The sequence below is a fragment of the Bos grunniens genome, chromosome 18, assembly GCF_055505025.1.
Source record: "Bos grunniens cultivar Pamir isolate PY7600 chromosome 18, Bosgru_T2T1.0, whole genome shotgun sequence".
Taxonomy (NCBI): Eukaryota; Metazoa; Chordata; class Mammalia; order Artiodactyla; family Bovidae; genus Bos; species Bos grunniens.
The window spans coordinates 35131666-35159288 of record NC_141182.1 but is presented as its reverse complement, the minus strand read 5'-3'; the positions used below and the strand labels follow the sequence as shown (position 1 = coordinate 35159288).

At 52.6% G+C, this 27623-nt stretch overlaps 3 protein-coding genes across 54 annotated transcripts in view; 2 read left to right on the top strand and 1 right to left on the bottom strand.

Annotated features, from left to right (window-relative positions):
- The first annotated feature begins 517 nt into the window (after positions 1 to 517).
- ZDHHC1 (zDHHC palmitoyltransferase 1) lies at positions 518 to 21192 on the top strand. Of its 50 annotated transcripts, none has more exons than XM_086351264.1 (14): positions 518 to 778; positions 7630 to 7767; positions 8061 to 8106; positions 9515 to 9757; positions 14146 to 14321; positions 14457 to 14500; positions 15966 to 16067; positions 16460 to 16584; positions 16677 to 16835; positions 17109 to 17221; positions 20000 to 20082; positions 20314 to 20407; positions 20543 to 20621; positions 20732 to 21192. In XM_086351264.1, exons 8-14 carry the CDS (start codon positions 16554 to 16556, stop codon positions 20995 to 20997), a joined length of 825 nt encoding a protein of 274 aa, XP_086207390.1. In that variant the 5' UTR covers positions 518 to 778; positions 7630 to 7767; positions 8061 to 8106; positions 9515 to 9757; positions 14146 to 14321; positions 14457 to 14500; positions 15966 to 16067; positions 16460 to 16553; the 3' UTR covers positions 20998 to 21192. The 50 variants fall into 50 exon arrangements, 39 of the variants coding, with proteins under 39 accessions (XP_086207390.1, XP_086207395.1, XP_086207392.1 ...); XM_086351269.1 differs by having other exon boundaries at positions 15966 to 16115; XM_086351266.1 differs by having other exon boundaries at positions 7603 to 7767.
- The window catches only part of LRRC36 (leucine rich repeat containing 36), an 88109-nt gene continuing 63356 nt past the window's right edge, over positions 2871 to 27623 (bottom strand). Inside the window, exons 16-18 of the mRNA XM_086351188.1 lie at positions 11906 to 11990; positions 5639 to 5723; positions 2871 to 3015 (exon numbers count right to left, since the gene is read on the bottom strand). Of these exons, the coding sequence (XP_086207314.1) occupies positions 2965 to 3015; positions 5639 to 5723; positions 11906 to 11990 (221 nt within the window). The 3' untranslated portion in view covers positions 2871 to 2964. The remainder of the gene's footprint in view (positions 3016 to 5638; positions 5724 to 11905; positions 11991 to 27623) is intronic.
- On the top strand, positions 22105 to 25695 carry TPPP3 (tubulin polymerization promoting protein family member 3). Of its 3 annotated transcripts, none has more exons than XM_086351335.1 (4): positions 22105 to 22220; positions 24557 to 24750; positions 24863 to 25016; positions 25138 to 25695. In XM_086351335.1, exons 2-4 carry the CDS (start codon positions 24563 to 24565, stop codon positions 25324 to 25326), a joined length of 531 nt encoding a protein of 176 aa, XP_086207461.1. In that variant the 5' UTR covers positions 22105 to 22220; positions 24557 to 24562; the 3' UTR covers positions 25327 to 25695. The 3 variants fall into 3 exon arrangements, with proteins under 3 accessions (XP_086207461.1, XP_086207460.1, XP_086207462.1); XM_086351334.1 differs by having other exon boundaries at positions 22105 to 22230; XM_086351336.1 differs by lacking the exon at positions 22105 to 22220 and adding an exon at positions 22813 to 22941.

Here is a 27623-nt window from a genome sequence, read left to right as displayed (position 1 = left end):
CAGGCCCTCGACAATGAGCGCACAAAGTTCTAATCACTGGACCCAGGGAAGTCCCAGAAAGGAGATATTTTCAGCTCTTACACTTCACACATTATATTATAGACCACCTTCATATTTATTTGCTTTTCGATATATATTCCTCTTAGCCTGTTATCTCCCTGAAGGGCAGGGATCTCGTGGGTATTCCCTAGGATACGTCCAGTGCCCAGCACATACTCTTATTAAAGTGTGCAGGCTGGCTGACGGTTTCCCTAACAGTGATGGGCTCAGGGGAGAAAATGGAGCGGAACGCTTACGGGACAAGTTAGGATTTCGAGAAGACAAGCTGTGGATTGGGGGTAGAGAAAAGTGTGTTTTTGAGGAAGAATGTTGAAAAGGAATGGAGAATGGGGAGCCATGGGGTCCGCGTGAGCCCCGCCCGAGCCTGGGTGCCAGCGCGACGTGACGCAGCGCGGTTTGGCCGCTGTGGGGCGCCGTAGCCCACGCCGTTGCCAGGGGAACGGGCCCAGCGCCGGACGAGGCCCAGCCAGCGTCTGCCTGGCCGGGTGGTACAGCCAGCCCGCTGGACTCGGAGCCGGAGGACTTGCGGGCCTAACCTCCGCCTCGCGTCACGGAATGGGGCTCGGATCCGGGGCGCACAGCCGCCCGGTCCCAGGCACCGTCTCTACCGCGAGAGTCTGAAGCGCGGCCGCTCTGGGGTGGGTGGACGGCCGGGCTCTGGGGCTGAGCCGCTGAGTGACCTTGGCAGGGCCGATCTGGCTCGGCCGACGACGCGCAGGTGAGGAGCCCCCTGTGCAGTTCTCACCTCTAAGCTGAGCCACGGGGGCAGAGCTGCCGCCGCCCGGCCGAGCTTTTCGCCTGGAGCCCGCGCGCGGCCTGGGCTGCAGGTCCTGGGCAGGGCGCCCGGCTTCCTTCTAGCATTCATCAGGTTCGCAGATCTGCATTGAGCGTCTGCTATGTGCCAGGCTCTTTGCCAGGCGCGGGGCCACCAAGGGCTCCAGAGAGGACGCTGCAGTTCTCCAGAACCTGCAGTGTTAAGAAGGGGTCGGGCGGGGGTTGCGGGGAGCAGGCGCCAGATACACGACTAAAGTGATTTCAGGTCAGGTTAAATGGTCTAGTGCTGAAATGAAGGGAGGTCAGGGAGGATCCCCTCTCTCATGCGACTTTTAAGCCAAGATCTAAGGTTGAGAGTCAGCATTGTGATCAGGATAAGGATGTTTCTGGAAGAGGCAAAAGGAAATGCAAAGATCTGGAGGCAGCAGGTACAGAGGAACAGAAAGGGTGAGGGACACTTTGAAGGATGTGGTGGAGCTTTCAACTTTATCCTAGCAGGAGGAGTAAACCACTGAGGAGTTTTGATGTGTTTTTAACTTCTGAAAATCTCACCTCACTCTGGCTGCTGTGGGCAATGTGGTTGTGACAGGGCATACCAGGAAGTCAATTGAGGGCCATCCTAGTTCTGCCAGTATAGCTGTGCCTCCTAGAACTTACTTAGTCTCTCTGAGCCTCAGTGTCGTCATCTGTGAAAAGGGCATACTGCTCTGCATGTTGTTTATGAGAGAGAAAGTGAGAGGCTAGCCACATCTCAGACCGATGACTAGAGAGGCCTATGAGAACAGTTTGAAATGATCGGACCTACTTCAGAGAGTTGTGAGGGATAATAAGCAGATTCTGTCAAAACACTTAAAGCGGTAGCACAGAATAAGTGCCTTCTAAATGGCTGCTGCTGCTAAGTCGCTTCAGTCGTGTCCGACCCCATAGATGTCTGGCAGCCCACCAGGCTCCGCCATCCCTGGGATTCCCCAGGCAAGAACACTGGAGTGGGTTGCCATTTCCTTCTCCAGTGCATGAAAGTGAAAAGTGAAAGTGAAGTCGCTCAGTCGTGTCCGTCTGACTCTTCCTGACCCCATGGATTGCAGCCCACCAGGCTCCTCCATCCATGGATTTTCCAGGCAAGAGTACTGGAGTGGGGTGCCATCGCCTTCTCCATCTAAATGGCTAGCAATGGTTATTGTTGTTGTTGAGACACTATAGGGGAGCAATGATTGGGGCTTGGAATAGAGTGATGGCAGCAGAAATAGTAAGAAGTGGCTTAACTTCCCTTCTTGAAGGACGGTTGGATTTAGAGATGAGTAAGGGGTGGTCCCCGGAGAAGGCAATCCCAGGTAGGCTGCTGTCTATTGGGTCGCACAGAGTCGGACACGACTGAAGCGACTTGGCAGCAGCAGCAGCAAGGGGTGGTCCCTGTTTTTGGAAAACTGGTGATTCACAGCAGGAGACGGGTTTATAAACAGATAATCACCATGAGATTCAATAAAAGCAACATTGGTACTTAATTAGTCAGGTTTTGTTTTGTTTTTCTTACTTTGTTCTGTCACAACTTTGTTCTAAATGACTGTTTCTTGGTGGGTGTTCTTTTAAGGCTTACTTTCACAATCATGGGATTTGATTTCCTGGTTAAAACCAACAACCCTTGCCTCTGCTCATTGGCCTTATTTCAGCTCCATGTTGCTCCCTTCTTGTTGTCCTCTTTCCTTGGTTTAACTTGAAGCCCAAACAGTTTGCAGTGATTGCTTCAGGAGGAAAATGGCACAGGGAATGTTTGCAGACCACGTCAACTCAGAAATGACTAAGGTTTCAAGCCTTTCTTGCCCTAGCATCAGACTTCTGCATGTTGTTGATGTGAGGAGCCCAGCCACATCTGAGACCAATGACTGGAGAGGTCTATGAGAAAGGCCTGAAGCTCCAATTTATTTTCTGGGAGTTTCTGTGATGTGTGTCTCTTATTCACATAAGCACTTCCCAGAATTTTAAAGCCAGAGACTGTTCTGGCACCTGTGGGGAATTCTAATAAACAAAGTACTTGCCCCTTGAAAGTTTTTTTTTTTTTTTTAATGACATTTTTTGCTGTAAAACAGTGTGAACCATGCAGCATTTTCTTTTCAGCCCCTCCTTTTGGAGGGGTTAAATTGGGCATTGGTCAGATCTCAGTGAAAATGGGTTTAAAAGTAGATCCTGGGGGAAAAAAACAAAATGGAAAACGTGTTTCGAAATATCCACAGAAAAGCACACATAGGCAACTATAAATCCTCTAGCAAAAGAAAAGGTTGTTGGGTGTGAAACCTTCCTGTGGTGTGCACCTTCCCTTTGGGTTCTGGAGTCATGGGAAGCTTAGCTGACCTTCAGCCGAGAACTGGAGCAAGGTTCCGCCCGGCTGCTCTTCTGTTGTGCCGCCTGGTTGTCTCCCCAACAGCTCATAGGGAGCTCTTCAGCTGAACAACTCAGAACTGCTTTTGAGAATGAGAAAGTATTGAACTACAACTGACTGCTCTTTTGTTGCGTGGTTGTTAGGCAGGATTTCCTTGTTTGTCTGGTGTGATACTACGCTCTAGATCACACGCGCATATTTGGTCCACATGGAAGCCCATTGGGGCCAGGAGGGTAAGAGATGACACCCTTCAATTATTTATTTGACTTTTTGTTTCAAAAGTAGTACACGCACATGGTGAAAAAAGAAATCCAAACAGCACCAAGGAGTACATAGTAAAAACAGATCTCTCTCATCCCTAGCCACTAGATCTCCTTCTCACAGGCTACCTGTGTGTTTGCTTTCTTGCATTTCTTTCCAGAGGGAATCTGTGCATATAGGAATATACATATCTATCCATCCACCTTGGCTTTCACTTACTGGTAAGCACACTCTACAACCATCCCACATCTTGCTTTTCTACTTAGTTCAGTTCAGTCGCTCAGCTGTGACCCACTGTTTGCAATCCCATGGACCACAGCAAGCCAGGCGTCCCTGTCCATCACCAACTCCCGGAGTTCACCCAAACTCATGTCCATTGAGTCGGTGATGCTATCCAACCATCTCACCCTCTGTTGTGCCCTTGTCCTCCTGCCTTCAATCTTTCCCAGCATCAGGGTCTTTTCAAATGAGTCAGCTTTTCACATCAGGTGGCCAAAATATTGGAGTTTCAGCTTCTACTTACCTGTGTATCAAAAGTCATTTCATCTCTCATTTTTGATGTTATGTAGCATTCCATTGTGTGGATGTGCCATATAATTTTTTAATATTGTTTTTTTTTGGGCCTTTCTTATTACCAACATGACTGCAATGGATCTCTGTGTACTTTATAAGCATCTGCATAAGATAAATACCTAGAAATGGAATGTCTGGGCCCAAGGGTATATGTTTTCTCAAGTTTGGTGCATGTGTGTGTGTGTGTGTGTGTGCACATGCACGCTAAATCTCTTCAGTCGTGTCTGACTGTTTGCAACCCCGTGGACTGTAGCCCACCGGGCTCCTCTGTCCATGGGGATTCTCCAGGCAAGAATACTGGAGTGGGTTGCCATGCCCTCCTCCAGGGGATCTTCCCAACCCAGGGATTGATCCCGAGTCTCTTATGTCTCCTACATTAGCAGGTGGGTTCTTTACCCCTAGTGACACCTGTGAAGCCCCCTCAAATTTGGTTGACATTACCAAATTGCTTTCCAGCTAATCTTTTTGAAAAATAAAGGAGTGATCTAAAGTGACAGCTTTGTGAAATTCACCTGCCAGATTCCTCAATCTGTGGGCATTATGCAGGGACCAGAAGCAGGCTCTGTCTCCAGCCCTAACCCATTTCCCTTGTTCCACCGTGTTTCTCCCTGTTGGTAACTTAGTTCTCCAGGCCCTCCAAGCCTCCACATTGGCCCTGTCACCTCTCTTCTGATCCCAGCACTCTATCCTTCCAGTTCTGTGGCCTCCGCCAACAAACCCTCTTCAGTAGTGAAGTAGATTCTTTCCTGAAATTCTCAGACATCTTGCAGAAATGCAGGGATGCCTACAGCCTCTCCAGGGCTAGTACTTTTCATCTCAGTCTGGTTCTTTTGACAGCACTATTCATGAATCTCAGAACAGTATTCCTAAATATTTTTTTTTTTGGTGGGAGCAGAGGTGGGCAAGAGGGAAGTGAACCTGTCAGGTAACTGTTCTCTAGTTCATAATGAGAACTTGAATGGTAAGCTTTTCTTCACTTAAATTAGGCATGTGAGTTAAAGTAGCCTAACATTTTTCAAATGCGATTTTAGGCTTTTAGCAAGTGAAGGTTAACATAGATTATTGTCATCCCAGCAGTGGCCTTCACCTTGTTGGGACAGGGAGAGACCTGTATAGCCCTTTCAGCCTACCTCAGAAGCCAGGTGAGCCCTGGGTTTACCAGGCCAGCGACTACCTATGGTGGTTAGCACTCCATGGGGCCTCTTTGTTCTTGCCTTCTTTCTGTCTCCACTAACTTAACTCTGTAGTTTGTTCTATGGCAGCTGAAGGTACTTGAAAATCTTTATCAAGGTCCACATACCTGTCAGCCCACCAAAGATGCAGTGGGTCATCAGGCAGGCAGTGGGGGAACTTGTGGGCTTCACCCCCACCTCCCGCCCATCTCCTCCCAAAGCACTGGGCTGCTGGGCAATTGCCCTCCCTGGGCTAGTCTGCTGTGGTGTCACTTCCCCCAAGTCCATTCTCTTCTTGCTCATGCCCTCCTTCCCACTGTGAATAGAAAGCTTTCTAAAACACCCATCACCTTTATGTCAATTCCCCTGTTTAAATTTTCTGTGACTCACCATGGCTCTTTCAGTAGTACCTAAGCTTACTCACCTGGCCTCCTGTCATCACCTTCTTAAGGAACTGAAGTTGGATCTGCTTTCCTAGCACACAGCAAAACCAATCCGCTGACACCGGGCTGTGGTAAAGGAAAGTACACCATTTATTGCAGGGAGTGAGAGCCAAGAGAGGGAGTGGGAGATATGCCTCAGGTCCACTCCACCGTGGTCTTTGAGTTAGGGTTTTGTTTTATTTTTTAAGGGAAAGAACAAAGAGGCTGGGATTAATCATCATCTTGTGACATTTTTGTGACATGTCTTAATCGTAGTTTCTGGAGTATTCTAGTCTCTGGTTTATGATTTTCTATCCAGGTGGTCCATGGCACAGGGATCTGTTAGTTCATCTTGCACGGGAGAGAAAACCAGAGTTTCTGTGTTGATGATGACATCTATAGTAGCCATTTTAGTACATGTTTTCAGTAATTTTAGTCATATGATTCTGGTTGTTTAGTTTTCAGTTAGCACAAGACTGAAGATACAGGAGACTCAAAAGGGAACAAAGTTTTACATAGATTAATCACAATTTCAGTAAGGAAACTTGATTTTAGGGGGACTTGGTTTCAACCTAGGATCTGACCCTGCACCTTCCCAGGACTCATCTCTCTCTCTCTTTCTGAATCTTGCTCTCTGATCCCAAACCCATCCACTATGTGTCCTGTCATACTAGGCTGCCAAAATACCCATTCACCCACTTCCCTGATATCTGTCTGGGTCTGTCTGGGCCTGCAGGAAGCAGTCCTCTGAGGGCAGGAACCTGGTCTCATATGTGTTTACATCTTTAGTGCACAAGGGGGCTGGGCCAAGACATGAATGCACAAGCTGGCCATGTCTGGGAGCAGGATGACAGGTCTTTTAGTCTGATCTCCTAGGGAAGTGCTGAGAGGAGAAAGACAGCCAGAAAAGTCCCTGGGTCTGATGACAGTGCTTAGTCCCATCCATGCTTAAAGCCCTATCTCCTATTCTCTCCTACCTCAGAGCCCTTTTAATAAATTTTTTTTGGGGTCAAAATCATTTGTGGCCACCAACTCCATAAGGGAAAATGTCATCAGTTAAGAGTGGGTTGGCTCAGACTTTTAATGCAGGTGGCATGCCACCTGGGCAGCTCAGTCTACTCTAGAGTGCTGCCACTTCTGCAGGGGACTTAGACCCAATAGCACCATTCCCCTATCCATGGTCTCATACAAGTGGTACCTCTCTGGGCCAAGGGTACTGGGGTTTGGAATCAGAGCAGTCTCTAAGGTTGTTGGTGGTAGGCTCCTGGCCTCAAATGGTGACGTCTCCTGCCTCAGGCATCAGGGACACAGCAGCACTGGGGGGTGCCCGTGGCCACTGCCAGCCCATTCCAGCAGTGGGGACATGTCAGCCAGCCATGTGCCTCTGCTTCTTTCTTTATAAACTACCTCAAGGTGTAGGGCTATTCAGGAGTGAGGATGGCAAGGAGAAAGTCAGGATTTAGGGGCCCTAATGGATGGGTTCCCTTCAAAGAAGTTGCCCTCTTGGATCACCAGAGAACCTATGTTGGAGCCACAAAGATTTGTCTTCCTGAGCAGAACTGCCCAGCTCAACTGTATTCACTGGGCTTGACCTGATGACCTTTGTTTCAAAAAATCAAGGACAAAGATTTGCTACCTCTGGGGACCTTCCAAATAAAGTGATGCCAGCTTTTTGATCACCTTTGTTATCTTTCATCAAAGCTGAGAAGTTTAGAATGACAACCCAGTGGCTCAGCTGTTACGACAATGTGTTCCTTGGGACTACTGACTTAAGAAAGCAACTTCAACCAACCCCATTACTTTGGGCATAAACCTCATAAAACCTCTTAGGATATCAGATATAGTAGCCTCCTCAGTCTGGAGAGATGAGGATACTCCAGAGGGCTATTTAAGGGTAATCATAATGTCTACCGTTTAGGGAGCATTTATGTGTCAATGTGTGTTACTGATCTGTGTATAGCCCTAGGTGGGCATCTCTACCCCTGTTTTTCAGATGAAGAAACTCAAGCCCTTCAGCTAGTAAGCAAAGAACCAGAAGCTGAACCTAAATCTGTTTCCTCCAAAGCTGGGGTTCTTTTCCCACCTTTCATTGGTTTTTACTGAAGACAAAGCAAATGACCAAAGGATTCCAGTTGAGTCCCTGGGAGAAAACTAGGGTCACTCCATTTAGCTTTGAGATGAGGCTACTCAGAATCTCCAGGTTTGGTTTGTGGGAGGCCCTGGGCCTTGGGTGGTATGAAGGGCAGAGTGGCTGAGTATGAATGTTTGGCAGTTAGGGTAATAGCCATGGGGCGGGAGGAGATGGGGTGGGGTATGGGTGCCTGGTGACTATACAGATTGAAGGCAGGGCAGAACAGGGCAGGAGGCTTTGAGTGGGTCAGGATTTCACATCATTTACTGTGCCCATATTTCCTTTTATTTCAGATGTTTTCAAGTCAGCAAACGTTACTGAGCGCCTACTATGTACAAGGTATGTTCTGCATGTTTGGGGGAAGGGATGTGGGGGAACAGAGGTGGATGAATCACAGTACCATTGCTGCCCTTAGGGGAAGCTGGCATAACAGGGGGGCAGACATAGAGATGGCAAAGTGTACCAAACAGCAAAGTGACCTGCCCAATAAAAACTGAGTGCGAAGGCCCCCTGACTCACTTGGAGCATCAAGGAAAGCTTCCTGGATGAAGTGCTCGCAGTGGACTCTGAAGATCAAGTCACATTTTGTTGAGTTGAGAAATGAGGAAGGTGTTATAGGCAGATGTGCTGGTGGGGGAAAGGGTCCTGCCATACCCTTTGTCTTAGTCAGACTTCCTGGCCAAAGGCATGGGCTTCTGAAAGGAGAGTCCAGCTGCCAGGGATTTTGATCTTCCCACCAAGAGCTCCGAGTTGGCCTGTCCACCCAAGTGGGGCACTGCCTACCCAGGCTCTGGTTTCACCTCAGGTTCAGAAGATACTGGGGGTTGGGCTCTTTTTCCTGTAATACTAGGCCCACCTGTCTGCTCTGCACGTATCCTTTGACAACCAGGTCAGCTCTTGGGCTGAGGGATGGTGGGATGGGGCTGGAAGAGTGCTGCCATCTGGTGGTTTGGCTCTGGACAAGGCTTGTCTTTCCCTGAGCTCCCTCAAGTGAGTCAAAAGGCATCAGCTCACCTTTTTGTTCTCACTGCACTAGGCCCAGGTTTACTTAGAGATACATGGTCATTTCCCCTGCTGGAGAGAACCAGTGAGGAATCCTCCCCTCTCTCTTGTGTGCTGTTTTCTCTTCAGCCAAGAAGCTCAGACAGCTTATCTGAGGCACAGGGGAGATGGTTCAGGGCCCCCCAGTCCTTGAAGAATGTGTATATGTTTGCTAGGACCAGGGGCCAGATCCCTCTCCTGAGTACTCCCACTCCCTATTTCCCTTAGCAGAGCGTATGGGGGCCCTCTCTGAGGGCCCTCATACTTGCATTTGGGCCTCGGGACAGAGGTGACTAATCCTAACAGAATCAGCATGTGTTCTCATCACTCTGGCTCCAGCCTGATATTGTTACCAGATGAGAACATGTCTTATTGGGTTTAATTTTGATGGCTGTGGAAACAGAGCACTTTGAGTAACAGGCAGTCACACTGTGTCCTAAATAAACCCTGGACCCTCCTACCTTGTCTTGGCTAAGGCTGGGGCCAGAGCTCGCTCTGGGGCTTTGAGGCCAGCACTCAACTGCCATGCTCCCCTCACTATCAGGCTCCTCATGCTAGGGTCCTGGATCCCCCTGCAGAGTAACTGGGAGAGAGCTTCACATTCCAGCCTGCCCCTCCTGCTGAAAGCTGACTGCAGGCATGGGGCTTTGGGCTCCAGCCTGGGCCTCCTAGGCTAATGCTGTCTCTACTCTTTCTCCCTCTGGAGATGAACATCTGCAACAAGCCCTCTAACAAGACAGCCCCTGAGAAGAATGTGTGGACCGCACCTGCACAGGCCAGCGGACCCTCCCCGGAGCTGCAGGGCCAGCGGTCCCGCCGGAATGGGTGGAGCTGGCCCCCGCACCCACTCCAGATTGTGGCCTGGCTGCTGTACCTCTTCTTTGCTGTGATTGGCTTTGGGGTCCTAGTTCCCCTCCTGCCTCACCACTGGGTGCCTGCTGGCTATGCTGTATCCTTGGGAAAGTATGGGGCTGGTACATGGGAGAGTTCAGACAGTGGATGGAGGGATATGGGCAAAGCCCAAAGCTGGGTTCCAGAGCCTCAGACAGTGCAAATGGGCCCTGTCTCTGCCTCGGGGTCCAGCTGCCTACCTGCTGGCCTCCAACACACATCTGACCCCTCTGCCTGACTGGATGAGGGAAAAGACCTAATGAACCTTGGAGCATTGAAAGCCCCACACAGATGGGAACCTCATCAACTGAGGTACAACAAGAGCAATTATAGATGAGAACCTTAAAGCTCTCTTTAAGCTAATTATATCCAGAGCTCAACGAAGGATGAAAGAGATGTTCCATTTATGAAATACTTTTTCACTTTTTGGAAGGAATCATGGTAGCTTCCTTTACATATTAAGTTCCTGGTATATTTAAAATATGGTTTTATTTACAGGGATGATTATGCCATACCCAGGACTGTTTAGGAGCTCATTGATTTTATAAATCAGACTCTTTTAGGGTAAGGAAAGTTGAATTGACAAAAGGAGGGATAAAGATGCCCTGGAAACTCCTGGGAACTGTGACAAATATGCACTTGCCTGATCTTGGTGATGTGACTGTCCCTGCCCTGGCCATAACCCCCAGGAACAGAGGATTAAGGTGCAGCAGGTGGCTCTGTGCCCCAGTCCAGAGGGTGCCCATGAGAATGTGCCCTGGTATGTATGCTTCGTGGAGATGATTCCTTGGGCCTCTGGGAGAAGGTAGCCTAGGGTGAGCTAAAGGAGTTAACAGGGATAAATTTGAAAGTCTCAGGCATAGAGTTAGCACCCTTCAACTCAGGCCTTGCAGGGCTGCACGAGGCTGAACAGCTTCTGCCAACTGCACATCTCAGCCTCCTCTGTCTGACAGGAAGAATCCTGCCTGCTTCCCAGGCAGGGGATGAGGGAGCACACCAGATGTGTGTGTGAGCACCAGAATGTATGAGCCATGAATGTGAGCATGCTCTCTTGGGAAACCATAGAGCCCTTGGCTGGTAGGTGACAAGGGCAGGTGAGTGGAGAAAGACTCTAGAGAAGGTTGTTGGTCTCAGATGCCAGCAGTGTCACAAGGGGACTTCCTGGTTCACTGGGACCCAGGACCTAGTCCTCAACTCTGAAAACTAGACTTTCTCTGAGGTAACCCACAGGGCTTATTCAGTACTGTTAAGTAGAATGCTTCATGGGACATTCCTCCCATGACCTGGAATGGGTACACCACTTACTCAAGACTACTGGGTTTCTGCCATCAAGGTACCTGATTAATAACCACATGGTTTGGAGTGAGTAGAATTAGAGCAAATAATAGTAAACATGAGTAACTAGAATTTATTGAGCACCTATATGTGCCAGGCACTGTACCAACCCTGTACATGGATGATCTCATTCAATCCTCATAATAATCTGTAAGGAAGGCGTTCCCCTGACTTTAATTAAAAAAAAAAAAAAAAAAGGAAAATGGGGCTTGGAGAGATTAAATGACTTCCTGAGGTCGCATCACTGGTATCCAGTGAGGCCAGGACTGCCCAGGCAGCCTGACTCGGAGGCAAGTGGGATGGTTTGAGGGTTTTGTCTTCTCCATATTTACTGCTTTGGGCAATGCTGGAGGCTCACAGAACCACCTGGTTTGCACTCTCATTTCTTGGCCTGAATGGTTCTGTCTTTCCATCAAAGCTACCTTCCTTCTGCAGGCTCCCTTAGGGCCCCTGAAGAATGAAGTAGGGTAATTGTGTGTACCAAGCACTCACCTTGTGCCTAGAACTGGCCTGGGCCCTGGGGTTGCAAGGATGAGAACACAGGGCCCCAGTTCTTGGTGCTCAGCTTCCAACTGGAGGAAAGCCTAGTAGTGTGGAGATCATCACTTGGTAAGTAAGAGGGCAGGGACTCATTCAGCAGAATGTGGGTGCAGGAGGAGGGCCATGTAGACCAACATCACTGGGGGCCCAAATGCGCTCCTATTGCCCTCAGTTCCCTGCCTTCCTTCCTCCTGGCCTCGCTCAGTATTCTTGGCTCCATCCTCTCCCTTCATCATCTATATCCAGTCAGTCATCAGGTCCTGTTGATTTTGCCTCCTAAAAGGTATTGTATTTGCCCTCTTTTCTCCCCACTGCCAGCTGCCTCTCTTACCTAGATGACCATTTCGTCTCCAAACAGGTCTCCCTGCACATGCTCTCACTCCAGCCAGTCTCTCTCTCTCTGTAGCCAGAGTGCCCTTTCAAAAAACAAAAATGATAAAGTTACTAATACCCTCTAATGGCTTCTTCCTGCCATAACGTTTAAGATCCTCAAGGCTCTCCACATTCTGGACTCTGCCCATTTCCCCATCATCTTCTTATTTTATTTCCTCTGTTGTTCTCTGTTGTGACAACACTGGTCTCTGGGGAAGCCCTTAGCTCCTCTCTCCACCCCAATACCCAGCTAAGTTAGAAGTCAAGAACTAGCAGTCCATGGGCCAGTTTGGCCTATAGATTTTTTTTAATTGAGTGATAATGAACACACTAAATAGACATATCTGAAGGGCTTCTTCAGCAGGTACATTTTAAAAATTACTTATTTCCTTGTCAGCATTTTAAAATTTTAAAAATTAAAAAAATGAGATGCCTCATATATCCAGATACAAACCCAGATTTCTGGTTTTGAAAAGCCAGAATTTGGTGACCTAGGCTCTCTTTCTGGCATGGCACCAACAAGTTGAGCTGGAACCACACATCAGCCACCCTGTTATTTGGGGCTTTGCTTGTTCCCAGCACCCAGCCTGGCCCCCTTTCCTCTTTATATTTCCTGCTGGTTCCTGTGCCACTCCAAGTATCAGCTGACATAATACTTCCTCAGGGAAGATTTCCATATCCCTTTCGACTAGATGAGGTCACCCAGTTACAAACTCACATAGTCCCATGAACTTTCTTTATCACAATCAACCTACTCTTCGATTAACATCTGTGTTTCCTGCAAGACTGTGGGCTCCTTGGGGATAGGGACCAAGTCTGTTTGTTCCTGCCATATGCCTTAGTGCCTGATGTAGAGAAAGACCTCAGTAAATAGTTGAATGAATGAACCAGGGGGTGGGGGGTAGGAGAAGTGTTGAAGCAGGCAGGAAACTAAATGTTTTCCCACATTCAGTGTGTCTGAAAAGAGGTTGGAATGGTGAGGAGTAGTGGTTGGTAATACCAAGAGGTTTGAGAGGAGCCAGAATGAAAGCGGCCATGAGCATTGAACCTGAAGAGAAAACTTTAGCTTGAGAGCCATTGAAAGCCACTGCAGGAGTTTAAGCAGTCAAGGCCTTAAGTTTAAGCTTTTCAGAGCTCACTTTAGGACCAAGTGAAGAGTACACTCAAGGGGACCCAGACAGGAGGAGCAGAGTCCAGAGACTATGGAATAGCCCAAGCAAGAGGTGAAGGCCTGATCCAGAGCCAGGGTTGTAGGGATAGAGAGGTTGTGGTGGGCCACAGGATTGTCTCTGTCAGCTCTGGTACAGCATGTTAGGGTGGAGCCTGGCTCCTGCAGACGTGTAAGAAAATTTGGCTGCTGGGAGGAGGAAGAAAAAAGGAGGTTGGACAGCTGATGGATGGAGGATAAATGATGGAGAGATATCTGACTGGCTAGCAAAAGGACAGATGGATGGATGAATAACTAGATGGAGAGTGGATGGCTGACTGGGTGGAATCTATTTGTAAAATTTTATTATACATTCACTTTGCAGTAAGTTGTCAGCATACTTGTGCCCAGCCTTTGGTCCAGTTGCTGAGTAGATAGATCCTGGAAGATCTGTGTTTCAGGAGTTAGCCATGTGCCCACTGGCCAGCCCTTAAACATGTCAGGCCATCCCAGACATTCAGCCCCAGGATTCTGAGTACCTGAACTTAGGGAGGCAGTGGGTCTGTGAGGCTCCATCTGCAAGTGACTCTCCAGCTGGCCTGGCTTCTGGGAGGGGATGTTTGCATCCTTCTCAGAAGCAAGATAAATGAGCTTAGAATTTGTATTTTGGGCCCTTCAACCTTAGAGGATGATCTCTTTTAGTCTTATTTCACCATTCAGAATCTGAAACCAGGTCAGATTCTGAGGTAAGACCAGCCAGGGTCTGCACCACGTCTGGGGCAGTGAGGCCAGGGCCCTGTAGTTGGTCTCCTCAACAGCGGCAGTGCTGGTTTGTGAGCTCCATTACAGGATAGCCCCTCTGTTCTTCCATCTAGGGCACGGGTATGCTAGAGGTGTCTGACAAGGAGGCTCTTGGGTAGCAAGGAGGTAGCACAGGCAGAGTCTCTGCACTGGGGAATTGCATACAGGTAGAGAACAGTTCTTTGGCCACAGGAAGCAGGGGTGGGCTCTCAGCCAGCAGTGTGGAGTGAGTCTTTAACCTGTTGGGCCAGTGCATGGGTGCCGTCTTTGCTGGTCATCTCGTGGTGCACCTGACTGCTGTTTCCATCGATCCAGCAGATGCCAATGTGCGGGACAAGAGCTATGCAGGGCCTCTGCCCATCTTCAACCGCAGCCAACATGCACACGTCATTGAAGACCTACACTGCAACTTGTGCGACGTGGATGTGTGAGTGCATGTGGATTGGGTGTGTGTGGCCAATGAGTGCGCCTGGGGAACTGCCAGCGGGAGCTCAAGGCAGACAGGGGCATGCCCAGGCTTTACAGTCGTCCTGAAGCCTCAGAACCCTTGTATTTCACACAGTCAAGAATCTTGGTGGAGTGACAGAGAACTGGGTGAAGGAGAAGGTGAGGAGAAGGTGCCTGGAAGCAGAAGATGAGGAATAGCATTTCCATCAGTTAAAGTAGGAAACATTTGGCACTGCTACAAACATTGCTAATGACTAACTCTGCCAGTAACCACCCCTTTCTCGCACTAGCATCCCCAGGTATGGGCAGGGAGGGGAACTAACAGAAGCTAACACCCAAGTACTTATCATGTGCTAAGTGCTTTTGAACAACCACCCCGCAGGGTGGGTAACATCTTTCTCACTTCACAGAAGAGGAAGAATCCAGTGTTCCAAAAGGCTGAGGTTGGTCATATGGCTCTTGGGCAGCAGAGCCAGATTCATAACCCAGCCTGCCTGGAGCTGGAGCCAATATACTGTTATCCTTGTTTATGCACAACTCTGAGGCCCAGAGAAGCCAAGTGACTTAATTCAGGTCACATTGAGGGGTTAGAATGTACAGAGCCCAAACCCTTTGGCTGGTCCAGACTGCCTCCCTAGGCCCTTCCCTGGAGCATCCCAGTCTCTCAGCCTTAAGAAGGGGATCTGGAATTGGGTATGGTTCAAGGCTAGCTCCCCCCACCCCCCACCAACTTTTAATATTAAGACCCAGGAAGTTTGTTGAAGGGGCTCTGTCCGTAGGACAGAGAAAGAGTCAGTGGCGTTAAGACGCTGAGGACTTTGGCATCAATCCTTTCCTTCACTAGACATCAGTCAGTGTCCTGTTCCTCAGTGGATGCTCTGGCAGTTGCTGCCTGTTCCAGGGCTCCATTCTGTTCTGCGAAAGGGGACTGAAACTTATCCTTCCACTCTCCTTTGGGCTTTCCTTGTTCCTCCCTGGGGCAGGGAGATTCACTTGCATCCCTAACTTGGCCTCCCTTCATCTTAACCCCTGTGGTGAACTGCTTGCTGCTCACCCAGATGTCTGCCTGCCCTGCTCCCTTTGGCTCCTTTGGCTTATCCCAGATAGACTGGAGTTTTCTGGAAGAATGCCAGAAAAATTCCCACAGTCTGGCAGAGAAGCAGAGACTCAAAAAAATGGTGATGTCAGGAAGAGCAATGCAAGCCCTGGATCCAGCAGCCTTGCTGTCTTCTGCTACCTGGCCCCATACCTGCACTCTCTCCTGACTGGGCAAAGGGGGTCCTTGCTTGGAAAGGAACCTCCATTTTCATTTCACACCACCATCACCCATATGCATAGTTCCAGAGGGGGACAATATAACGCTGTCTCCTCCTCTCACCCCTGGGTACACCTCCCTTCCCGCCCGCGCCTCCCCACCTCTTCAGAAGCACTGTCTCCTCTAGGTGTCCCGCCCCACCGTGCCCGTCACCAGAGGGCGCGCGCGCTCCCTGTAGACGCGCTCTGCTCTCCGCTTAGGCGCGGGTGAGTGACCCGCTCCAGGCACAGAACCGGCAACCCCCAGGCCAGGATGGTCAACAAAGGGTGGGGTAAGCCCGCGATCGCTCTGTGCCCCCTCCCACCGCAGGAGTGCTCGTTCCAAGCACTGCAGCGCCTGCAACAAATGCGTGTGCGGCTTTGACCACCACTGCAAGTGGCTCAACAACTGTGTGGGCGAGAGGAACTACCGGTGAGAGCCAGATCCGGGCCACAGGGGTACCTGGGGATGCGTGTTGAGGTGTGTGAACCAGGGCCCTTGAACTTTCATATGGGGCCAGGAGAGGATGGGAGGTACTTGGAGAACCTGTGTGCTGGTCTGAGGGTGAGGCTCTCCATGGCTTCCACCTGACAGGGCTGAGGGTAGGTTTGGAATCTTTCTCCTCCTGGCCCAGGGAAAGGTGGAGAGCCTATTGGGGGTGGCTGCCTATCTCCACCTTTGCCCTAAGCCTTCGGCTTCCTGAGGAGTTAGGGCTGTGGGGTCAGAGGCCCAGCTCCCCCTCCCAACCACTGGCCCTTGTGAGCTCTGGGCCCTTGCCCAGCTGGAGCACCTGGGTGCTGACAGCTGCCCATGGCTGGGCCCAGGCTCTTTCTACACAGTGTGGCATCTGCCTTACTGGGCGTCCTGCTCCTCGTGCTGGTGGCCACTTATGTCTTTGTGGAGTTCTTTGTCAACCCCATGCGGCTGCGTACCAACAGCCACTTTGAAGGTCAGTCTGGGTTCCAGGCCCACTCCCACCCCCTAGCCTGTCTGGTCACTTGTCACAGCCCTGGCTGAGCACAGTCTGCTCATGCCTTGCAGTCCTGAAGAATCACACAGATGTGTGGTTCGTGTTCCTGCCTGCTGCCCCTGTGGAGACGCAGGCTCCTGCCATCCTGGCTCTGGCTGCCCTACTCATCCTTCTGGGCCTGCTCTCCACAGCCCTGCTCGGCCACCTGCTCTGCTTCCACATTTATCTCAGTAAGTGCCACCCCGGCCCACATACACACCCACACCTTCCTTGCAGGGGATGGGGTCCCTAAGCTGGAGGAAGTTACCCAGTTTGGGCTGTGGAGCCCTGAAACTATGCCCCTTCCTAGTGCTGGCTCTCTAATGGTGACTCGTCTCACTCTGTGGCTTAGTGGATATGGACACAATGGGTTTTAGCCTGCAGCTGGGTACCCTCCCTCACCTTCTGAAGCCCAGGTTCACCTTCCTTTTCCATTACACTGAGCCCTATCTTCACCCCCTCAGTGTGGCACAAGCTCACCACCTATGAGTACATTGTGCAGCATCGTCCACCACAGGAGGCAAAGGGGGCCCACAGGGAGCTCGAGTCATGTCCCCCGAAGATGCGGCCCATTCAGGTATAGAAGTGTCCCAGAATGCTGAGGGAGTGGGAGAAGGGGTGTGGGAGGGGTGATGGGCTACGCAGCAAGTAGTCAATGATAAGACAGGGCAAAGGGAAGCAGGCCTGGAATAGCAGCTGGGGTAGTGGGTGCTGGAGGCAGCAGGGGCGAGGGCAAGTGTGTACTAAGCATGTGCCTGCTTGTTCAAGTGTGGGCACAGCCAGAGGGAGCCCTGCATTTCCCTGACCCCAGGGGAAAGGCTTGGAGCATGCACTGGAGAGCGCAGAAAGCGGGAGCCTGGAAGTGGGCAGGGTGGGGCTGGAGGAGGAGAGAGGGCTGGACCAAGGACTGGTTCACCAGGATGGAGCCATCAGTTCTCTCCACCTGTGACCCTGAGCCTTTATACCCATTACCCTATTTAAATCTTGAAACAGCCCATGAGGCAAGTCATGCTACTATCTCCATGTTGCAGATGAACAAATTGAGGCCAAGAAAGATTTAAAAAGCTGGGTCTAGGAAGAGTTAAGGTCTCCACACTCTGAAGCAGGAATCCTCCAGCCCAGGCTCGGGGCCTGGCCAGCCCAGCTGCTAATCAGCCTATCCCCATTCCCACGCCCCTTGGCTTCCTGAGGTCAACAGCTGGGGGTGGGGTGGGCCTGTCCTTGGAGCCCCCAGGGACTGGGAAGGCAGGGGGCCCAGGCAGGCCTTGTTGGGAAGGCTGAGTTCTGGATCCAAAGTCCTCATGGCAACTGGACACAAACACAGGCTAGTGGGTGGACTGAGGAAGGATTTGGGACCCCACCTCTCCTCTCCTCATTGCCACGGGGTGGGCCAGGCTGCCAGGTCTGGGAAGGCCTGGGGGAGTGATGGCTGTTAGTGGAGAAACCTCCCCCCAACCCCTGCTACACTGCTGAGTACCTGCCCTAGTGCTGGGCCCTGAACCCATCTGTGTAAGCACAGTGGCAGCCATCCTGGGAGTGGGCATCACCCCACTTCACAGAAGAGACAAGCTCAGAGAGGTAGGCAGGAGACTTCAAGCTTCACAGCAGTGCCCATTTGGGCTGGCCTTGGGATCCCCAAACTCAAAGGCTCAGGGCCTTGGCTCTGCAGTTACTGCCTGCTTAGGCTTTGAGGCTAGATGTGCCAGCAGCCAGGGCACTTAATATCATCTGAAAATGACCCGAGGGAGACCTTCCCAGAGGGAGCAGGGTGGAGAGCTGAGGTGGAAAGGTGCCATGTATTATACCACTCAGGAATGGGCATGTTTTGAAGGTCTCAAGGAGGATTGTAGGGACAGCTGTGAGGAGGGGAGTTTGAATGGGGACACCCTGGTGGCACCTTCAAACCTCCCCAGATGGCTAGGGCCTGGCTCCTGTCCCACTGTGACCCATCAGGCTTATGGGACGATCCTCTACAACTGCTGCTCTCAGTCCTCTGCTTCTGGACTCCAGGAGCACCAGGGTAGGCTTTGCCTCCTCTCTCCTGGGCCCTGGAGGGGTACTAAGTCCACACTGGTGCAGAGGAAATGTGTGGGGAAAGGATTACCTTGATGTCCCAGTCCTTGTGCTGGGCTTTGACCCTTTCCTCTTTCCCAAGGCTCCTCTTCTCAGGCTGGCACCCCCACAGTCCTCTCCAAAGGGCCAGCCTGAGCAGATGTTGCACGCAGGGCTTGCCTGGGGCCTCCTTCTCCGCATCTGTGTAGCCAACCCATGACTGGCTGGGCTCGTCCCCCAGACCTGCTAGGGCTGTCCTGCAGGCAGCCTCCCCACCCCCACCCTGAGCAGGAATGCGGGAGGGGCCCCATTCTGGAGCCGTTGCCCCCAAACATAGGCTTGTTTTAGAGACGGCGTTGCTGTTATAGTGTCTTCTCTGCATTAGTCAGGACGCCTGGGTCTCCATGGAAACAACTGTCGAGCCAGTGACAGCTGTCCGGTGCCCTGCCCCCTCCACTAGGTTCCCATCTCTGGCCATTTCTCTGGCTTTTGTTTCCTCACCTGCAGTCCTCTCGGGCGCGGCAGGGGCGCATGCTGCGTGCTAGGGTGCAAGCCCAGGCCACTCCTGCTACCTCCCAGCCTTACTTTCAGGCGTTGGGTCGGCTGCTCCAACGGTCACTGCGAGGATCAGCAACTAAACAAGACAGAGAACTCACCCATAAGCCTGGTCCCAGGTGGGACCGCGGCGCTGTTTTTCCCACCACTTATTGCCTTCCCTTTACCAACAGAAGTTGGGGAGACCACTCATCCCCCCAATTCCCTCCAGCAGCTGAGATTGTGTCTGGTACTCTGAGGACTCAGCTCTCAGGGAGCCATGGATCCCTGCATGTAGCCTTGCAGCCGCAGGTGCACACACGAGTGTGTGAAGTGCCAGGTTTCCCAACCAGGGAAAAAAGTTGGTTTAAAGACTGAAGAGCTAGAAGGAGCCAGGAGCTAGAAGGAGCCAGGAGCAAGAGGAGGCCTCTCTGAGTCCCTCTTTGCCCCGCCCCAACTTGGCCAGAACAGCTCTAGACTGGGTACATTGGACCCATGAGGCTGGAGGCTTCCTGGAGGAGGTGGAATTTGAAGTGAGGAAAACAATGGGGATGGGGTAAGGTACAAACACAGGTATTTTAAGCCTCATTCTGCATTGGGGTTTTCCCAGCATAACTGGGAAGCCTAGAGAACAGCCATAGACCTCTTTGCCCACACCTCCCAGAGAGAACAGTAAGGGGGTGTGTCCTAGACAGAGTGGGCCTAAGGACCCAGGAGGCCCTGGACCCATACCTAGCCTCCCAGCCTCCCTCACCTCCACCTTCCCCAGGAGATGGAGCTCTACATGCGGACCTTCAGCCATGTGCGCCCAGAGCCCCCTGGCCAGGCCAGGCCTGCCGCAGTGAATGCCAAGTGAGTGCAACTTGGGCAGGGCCACCTCACATCTCCCATTGGCGTGGCAATGAGGTGGGAGAAAGGAGTTAGGCCAAAGCCAAGGCATGGGTCTTGGTCCAGCCCAATGTGGCCTTGGACAGATCAATGCCTCCTTCCAGCTAGGAAGGGAGGCTTATTTTAGAACCTCCAACAGGGTGGTATTTGAAGGAACAGCAGCATCAAGCACTTACCCTCGCACTTCCCCTTCAGTCCCTCCCGATTCCTTGCTACCCGCGGCCAAGTGGAGCCTCCACCGCCCTCCTCCCCAGAGACTCTCGCTCTGCCCCCCCGGATACAACCCCAGGTATGGGGGACTGTGCTGGGCTCCTGCCCAGGTGTAAGGGGATGGGAAAGAAGTCTACCCCTCTCCATTCCTCCGCGTCTTTTGGCGAGGTGAGGTCTGGGGAAGGGTTATTCAGGCTTCCCTCTGTCTCTGCAGAAAAAGAGGAAGCGGCGCATGTATAAGGTACCGACCTCTGGGACCTTGAACAGAGAGCCCCAGTTGCCCAGGCTGCCGGGTGAGCGCCCCTTCCTGACCAGAATCTGCTCGGGGAGCTCCGAGGGAGGGAAAGGTAGGGCCCTTAGTGAGTAGCAGCTCCTAGTCTTACGTTCTCTTCCAACCCCATAGGGCCCCGGACCCCCGGCCGCCGCTCCAGCTCGTCGTCGGACTCCGCGGACGCCAGCCCTGCAGAAGCCTATCACTCGGCGTCTGGCGAGTCCTTGGACGAGATCCCAGTGGCTCAAACGCGCTTAGGCAGCGCCGCTCTGGCCGCCCCGGTGGGTAGGCCCCAAGAGCCCGGGCTGGCGCTGCAGGCGCGTGCGCCCGCCGTTTTCGTGAGCCCTAGCAGCGGCGAGCCCCGCGCGCGGGGCGGCCCCGAGGCTGATCTGGCTTAGCTGGGCGAAGAAGCAGGGATGGCGGAGGAGCGGCGGGACCGACTCTCTATGCAAAAACCCCATCCCTGCCGCACCGAATGCACTTTAGGGGCCCCTAAGGGCCGGCGGGATCGGCCCCACTCCCCACTCCACTACTCAGCAATACCCGCCCAATCAGCTGTGATGCTCCAATAAACTTTTTTATGCTTTTGCGGACTTGGTGCACACTTTTTTAACGACAGGGGTCACGGGCCCTCCTGGAGCCGCATCATTGCCTGTTGGCCTAGGAGCACAGGATGAGGTGGGTCCCCCACATTGGGTGGCTATCCAGATTGTCATATGGAGAAACTCAAGTACCAGGCTCCTGGTTGGGAAAGGCCCTAGAAGCTCCCTAGTGGAGGTTATTTTTCTTGAAGACAGGGTTTGCACTTGGAGAGAGGAGGAAAGCAGCATTTGTGTTAGGAAGGCAGCAGCGGAAGCAGAGACGCCGAGGCTAATACCCGGGTGGGTGGGAATAAATGAGGACTCGGACCCAGGAGGTCCAGGAGCTTTTCCCCGGCTGCAAGACTGACGTAGGTGTAGATCCCGGAGCATTCCCGATTCGTTCACTGTCCCCTCCCGCCCCCAGTGATGCGGAGTTGTGACCTGGGATGCTACACGTTCATTGGAGAGCTGTGGTCTTGAGCCGGCTCTAGACCCCATGTCACTAAGGGAAGGGACCGCCTCACTCCTCTGCACGTCTCCCCTTCCCCGCTCCCCACCCCCACCCCCCACCCCCGACCCCGTCCCCCACCAAAAGCCTTTTTGGTTGCTGCTCTGGGAAGCTGGATCTCCCCTGAAGGTGGGGACCAGCTTTGAACTTCGGGCGGAGGCCAGGATGGGGGTTTTCCGAGGACCGCCAGAACTACAAAGGTCTGGCTTCCCCCGCCACAGAGCTGCCCGGGGAGCAGCGGGATGAGACTGCTGCAGCAGCTCCGCCCCCCGCGGAGCGGGGAGAAGGCGGGGTCGGGTAGGTGGAGCCAGTGTGACCTTGGTCACTCTCGAGCTGAGACAGCCCCGAAGGTGGGGCTCGCCGTCTCTATGGAGACCAAGAAACAAGGGATAATACGGCGGAATCGCCCCGGCTGCAGTCCCGCCCCAGAGCCGGCAGGGAGCAGAGCTGCGGACCCGCCTAAATCTCCTGCTACCATCGCTTCATTCTTGCGTCCTGTCCATCGAACGCGCACTGTAGGAGCAGCCACGAGGTAGAAAACGGTAGGAAATCCCGGCGCCAGCCACTCTAGTCAGTATCCAGCACGATAAGGGGGTGGGGTGGAAGCGGCGTGGGAGCGGTCCCAACCACGGATGGTCCTGAGCTGAGGACACCAGCTGAGCGGCCCTGCCCTGGGCCCAAGTGTTCCACCCCACCCCCACCCCCACCTGCTTGCTGATTGATGACTCCAGCTGTCCCAGAGAAGCCTGCAGACCCTTGGGACTACAGTCTGTGACTTGGTGCCACCTGATCAGCCTGCTATTACCCTGGGACAAGCATCCCGTGGCACTCAAACTCCCTCAGACTAGCCTTAGTGAACAAAGTGCTGGTCTCCTCCAGGTCCCTGGTGGGAGATTGCAGTGCAGAGACAGGGAAGAGGAGTGTTGTTTGAAAGGGAGCCTGGGCCCACAGAGTAGCTGCAATGTAGGAGCTGTGGGTGCTCTCAGTTGCCAAAGCTGCAACTTAGGGATGGGTGTGTGTGCTGATCCGGAGAGGGTTTTCAGTGTTAAGGCTAGTGGTAGTGGAAGGGAGCTAGGCAGGCAGGGATCCAGGCTGTGGTCACTGGAGGCTCTAGTATAAAAGGGAGAGGTGGAAGATAGTTGCTGAGAACACAATTGAGGGTGTGGTCAGGAGGCTGCCGTGGATGAGATGGGAGTCTCAACACAGGGGTGTCACGGCATAGTACCTGGGAGTCTGGAAACGCAAGTCTGTGGGTGTGTGAAGGGGGTTATAGAGGGTGTGGTCAGGGGCTGCAGGTGTGTGGAGAGAGGGTGAGTTGTGAGGTTCTGGTTAGGGGTCTCAGTAAGGCTGTGGGTGTGTGGATGGGGGACCCAGTTCCAGGGCTTCTGGGGTATGGATAGAGGTGGGCTGCATTGAGGGTGTGGTCAGGGAGGCTTCTGTATCAGGCTGTGTTACATGGAGGGAGTTTCAGTGCAGAACTAAGGGTGTGGTCCGGGAATGCAGTGGGGGCTGTGGGCAAGTGTAGGGAAGACCCTTCAGTGCACGGCTGAGGGTATTATTGGGGGGCCTTGATACAGGCTATTAGTGTATGTGTGGGGGCTGAATGCTGAGGGAGTGGTCCAGGCCCCAGTCCCTGGGCTGTGGGTGTGGTCAGAGGACTGCAATGAGGGCTGTGGGGGACACTTCAGTGCAGGGCTGGTGTGGTCAGGGAAGTCTGAGTACCAGTTAAGGGTGTGGTCAGTGGGAATAAGGCTGAGGGCATGGAGGGCCAGGGCTGAGTGCTCTCAGCTGTGGAGTGTGGACTAGTGTGGTGGTGCTCAGGGTGTGGCCAGGAGGCATCCACGGAGGGCTGAAGGTGTGAAGGTATAGACATGGGGGAAGTGTGCTTCAGTGCAGAGGGTAGATGTGAAGATAACAGGGCCAGGGCTCATAACTCTACAACCCCCACTCAGGCTGGCCCCCCCACAATCTCCTGCTCTTAAACTCCACAAACGGAGGTTACAGCCCCAGTGGCTGGCAAGGGGCCAAGAAGCCATGGTTGTGCCCCAGGTGCTGGGAGTGCTGGTGTGCCCCACCCGTAAGCCCATTCTCCAGCCCAGCCCAGCCCAGCAGCACTGGGAGCTTCTCCCTAAGCCGCCCTGACACCATCCTGCCCTTAGCAACATTCTCCAAGCAGCACCACCCTCCCTTAGCAACTGTCTCCAGGCTTCACAAACTGTGGCCAGGCCAGCCCCAAGTTCCCCCTTCCCTCATGTTTTTGTTTAACAGAAAATAGTAACAAGGTTGCAGCTGGGCCAGCTGCACCCCTGCCTGGGGCATACACCCCTGCCTGTGCCCTGGCTCCCTTCTCAGCCTGGGCTGAGTCCTCATGACCCTGACAGAGACACCGTCCTCACTAAATACCTGTCCAACCAGCAGCCTGGCCAGGGCCTGACCCAGCTTGGCATGAAACTCCCAGGGAGGGGGCCTGATCTGCCACCCTCACTTCCACCCAAGCAGGCCTTGTGCCAGGGCCAGACAAAGCCATAGCCCCAGCTGCTGCCCTCACAGTTTTTCTGGACAGTGCCACTCTGTTCCCAGTCTGGTGCAAGGATCATGATTTCATCTTCTGAACTCCACTCTGAGCCAAGGCTGGCATTAAGTGACAGGACCTTTCCTCTCAGTGCTCTTCCTCATGGCTCTGGGGCCCAGTCAGACACTGAAAACTGGCCCCTCTCCTCAGGCAGCTCCATCTCCAGCTCTGAGAGTGTGTGGCAGAATGCCTGAAACTTCAACTTTGCAGGTTTTGAGCTAGAGGCAGTGATATACTGAGCCTTGGTGGAAGGGGGAAGAACTTGGCTGGGAGGTGACCGAGGTGGGTCCCTACAGGGTGGCATGGCAGCGAGCACAGATGTGGCTGGGCTGGAGGAAAGCTTCCGCAAGTTTGCCATCCATGGTGACCCCAAGGCCAGTGGGCACGAGATGAATGGCAAGAACTGGGCCAAGCTGTGCAAGGACTGCAAGGTGGCTGACGGAAAGGCTGTGACAGGGACCGATGTCGACATCGTCTTCTCCAAAGTCAAGTGAGCCCCAGGCATTTCCTGCTTCTGATGTTCCCAGAAGGGGAATTGGGGGGCTGGAACCAGGGAGATTGTGGAGCAGGGGGCAAACTCATGGTGTCCACATACCTGGCAGGGCGAAGTCTGCCCGGGTCATCAACTATGAGGAGTTCAAGAAGGCCCTAGAAGAGCTGGCTCCCAAGCGATTTAAGGGGAAGAGCAAGGAGGAGGCCTTTGATGCCATCTGCCAGCTGGTGGCCGGCAAGGAACCAGCCAACGTAGGCGTTACTGTAAGTGCCCTAATGGTTTTTAATGACCACTGATGGGTAGGAGCGGGGGGTGGGAATCTTGGCTGGTGTTGGAAGGGCTGTCTCTAACCAGGTACCCCTGGGGGGATCTCTGTTCAAACAGAAAGCAAAAACAGGGGGTGCTGTGGAACGGCTGACTGACACCAGCAAGTACACGGGCTCCCACAAGGAACGCTTTGATGAGAGTGGCAAGGGCAAAGGTATTGCTGGGCGGCAGGACATCCTGGATGACAGTGGCTACGTGAGTGCCTACAAGAATGCAGGTACCTATGATGCCAAGGTGAAGAAGTGAGGCCTAGGAAGGCCACCCCCCCGCCCACCAGCGCAACTGCCCCTGCCAGAGGCTCGGGCCTGGCCTAAGGGGCACGTGGAGCAAGAGAGCCTGGTCCCTTCCTTGCTGGATCTGCCACCCAGAGCTTCCTGCCCAGCCCTTCAGGGCCAGCCCACCAGGCCTCTGACCCAGACTGCTCTGCGTCCCCTTCCCCCTTTTCTTTCCTCCTCAGCCTCTCTGTCTGAGGAGAGTCTGTGCCTATAGCCTCACCACCCCAACCTAGCCCTGGGCATGGCTAACCCCCTGCCTGCTTGCCTCATATTTAAGCTGCTGCTCTGGCCAAGTGCCTAATTCTTTCCTGGACCTCAATAAAGACACCTTTTGTACCAATATGGACTGTTCAGGTATATGACAACAAGGGTAATGACATTCACATCTTGATGACCTCTCAGTGTCATTAACCCCCTCCATGTCACACTCTACTGATTCTTCCACTGGCAGCCCTGCCCAGAAAAAGACATACACCAGGCCCCTTCCATTAGCACCAAGCCAGGCTGCCTGGGGATGCTGCAGAGGGATATCAAAAGCCTTTTACCTCAGCCCTGACCCAGAGATCTGGCAGCATGGCTGCTTTCCTGCAGTTAGGGCCTCAGTCTTGGCCTCTCTGCTTTCACAGCAGGGGGAGGGATGAGACAGCAAACTCAGCCTGGGCTAAGCGCTGCTGGGGCCCAGTGCCAGGCCTCAGCTCTAAGCTTGCTGACAGGCCTCCACTTCAGGGAGCCACCAAGGCGAGTCACTTTGGGCTGCATCTCAGAAGTTCAGAAAATGCAAGACCAGAAAGAACCTTAGAAAGTAGACAGTTCAACTCCCAGTTTTATAGTGGAGGAAACTCAGGCCCAAAGAGTTAAGGAGCTTCTGCAGCATAGAGGCCAGAAGCATGCCTCTGTCTCCCTGGCCAGGCTGTAACACAGCAAGCCCCAACACTGATTTCCAAAAATGCTGCTGGAGGCCCTGTGATAGAACTTGGCACTCAACATCAGCCTTTGACGGGCAAGCAGGGTGTCCAACAATGAATGGGCCTCTTCTTGCTGATCCCCTCCCATCTGTTCACCACCCCAGGCTGGGTGAGAAGGGGTGTCTTTCTCTGATCCTGAGAAATCCTGGGAGCTTCCAGATCAACCTTTTCTCCCCTCTAGGTTCTCAATGTTAGCACAGAGTTACTCCCTAGTCTAAGGCTTTGGGGCAAACTCTCCTTCCTTCCTGCTGACAAGTGGACTGGATGGAACTTAGGGACTGTCCATTTCTAGCAATTAAAAGCACACATTCACAAATATTTTCTTTCCTGACTCAGATAACAAAGCAAAGCAACACAACTATTTATTTCCTCATCCCTTGAGCTGTTCTGGCATGTTTCTGCCCCAGGTGGCCCCGGAGTCCCTTGAGCCCAAAGTCACTTGGAGCACGGGTTTAGAGAGGTAGGGAAACTTGAAACAGACTCTGGGGATTAAGTGAAAATTAGAGAGCAGAGACCATCACCTGATCACAGCAGAGCCTTGCCTAATGGCTGACAGCTGTGGGATCTCCTGACTCAGCTGACCTTGCATTGCTCAGAGAAGAGTTTCAAAGAGCTCTACCTCTCCCACCAGCAAGTAGTAGAGGAATATTTCCTCCAGCCCTGGGGAATTGGTTTAAATTGCAAGTTTACTTAAATGAGCCTAACAGGAGTGAAATCCAAATCCTGCAAATTGGCCTGGTCCAGGTTATTAAGCTGCAGGTGAGATGACCGTCTAGTACATATGGGAGCAGCATGCTGGCCCCTCCTATGATTGGCAGTGTGGCTTAGGGGAGCCCAGAAAGAGAACTGGCTGAGTCCTGAAACTCACCTTGTAGGAGTAAAGTCCCCTCTTCTTGAAAAGTGGTTATGGAACCTGAAAGAAATCAAGGCCCACCCAAAGCCAGAAAACCTTTAGTCTAATAGACTAAAAAGGTTTCTGGCAGCAACTGACCAAACAATGTCACTTCAGCCCTTTGGTTATCACTTCTCCACTACCCATAGCTCCTCACGGTGGACAGGTTTGGATACCCTTGCTAGCAAACCCAGTTGGGCAAGGAAGAAAGGTTAGGATCTGTGGGATGAAGCTGTCAGAACCCACTATGTATAGCTGGTAGGAAGTTGAAACCTGTCAGGGGGCCCTGCCTCTCCTTTTGGGCACAGAACTTCCCTGAGGACCTGTTTTCCATGTCAGCCTTGTTTCTGTCTTTCTTCCAACAGTCCCAGGTCCAGGGTGAGGAATTCTTCTCCACTTATTTTCTATTCG

What these genes read in the sequence shown, in the direction of transcription:
- ZDHHC1 (XM_086351234.1), top strand. Translation starts at nt 9,485, where the DNA reads ATGCTGTCTCTACTCTTTCTCCCTCTGGAGATGAACATCTGCAACAAG. An exon ending in CTGCTTCCACATTTATCTCA is followed by an intron (nt 16,836 to 17,108) that starts GTAAGTGCCACC and finishes TCACCCCCTCAG; the next exon opens with TGTGGCACAAGCTCACCACC. An exon ending in CCAGTTGCCCAGGCTGCCGG is followed by an intron (nt 20,622 to 20,731) that starts GTGAGCGCCCCT and finishes CCAACCCCATAG; the next exon opens with GGCCCCGGACCCCCGGCCGC.
- TPPP3 (XM_086351335.1), top strand. Translation starts at nt 24,563, where the DNA reads ATGGCAGCGAGCACAGATGTGGCTGGGCTGGAGGAAAGCTTCCGCAAG. An exon ending in ATCGTCTTCTCCAAAGTCAA is followed by an intron (nt 24,751 to 24,862) that starts GTGAGCCCCAGG and finishes CATACCTGGCAG; the next exon opens with GGCGAAGTCTGCCCGGGTCA. An exon ending in CAGCCAACGTAGGCGTTACT is followed by an intron (nt 25,017 to 25,137) that starts GTAAGTGCCCTA and finishes CTGTTCAAACAG; the next exon opens with AAAGCAAAAACAGGGGGTGC.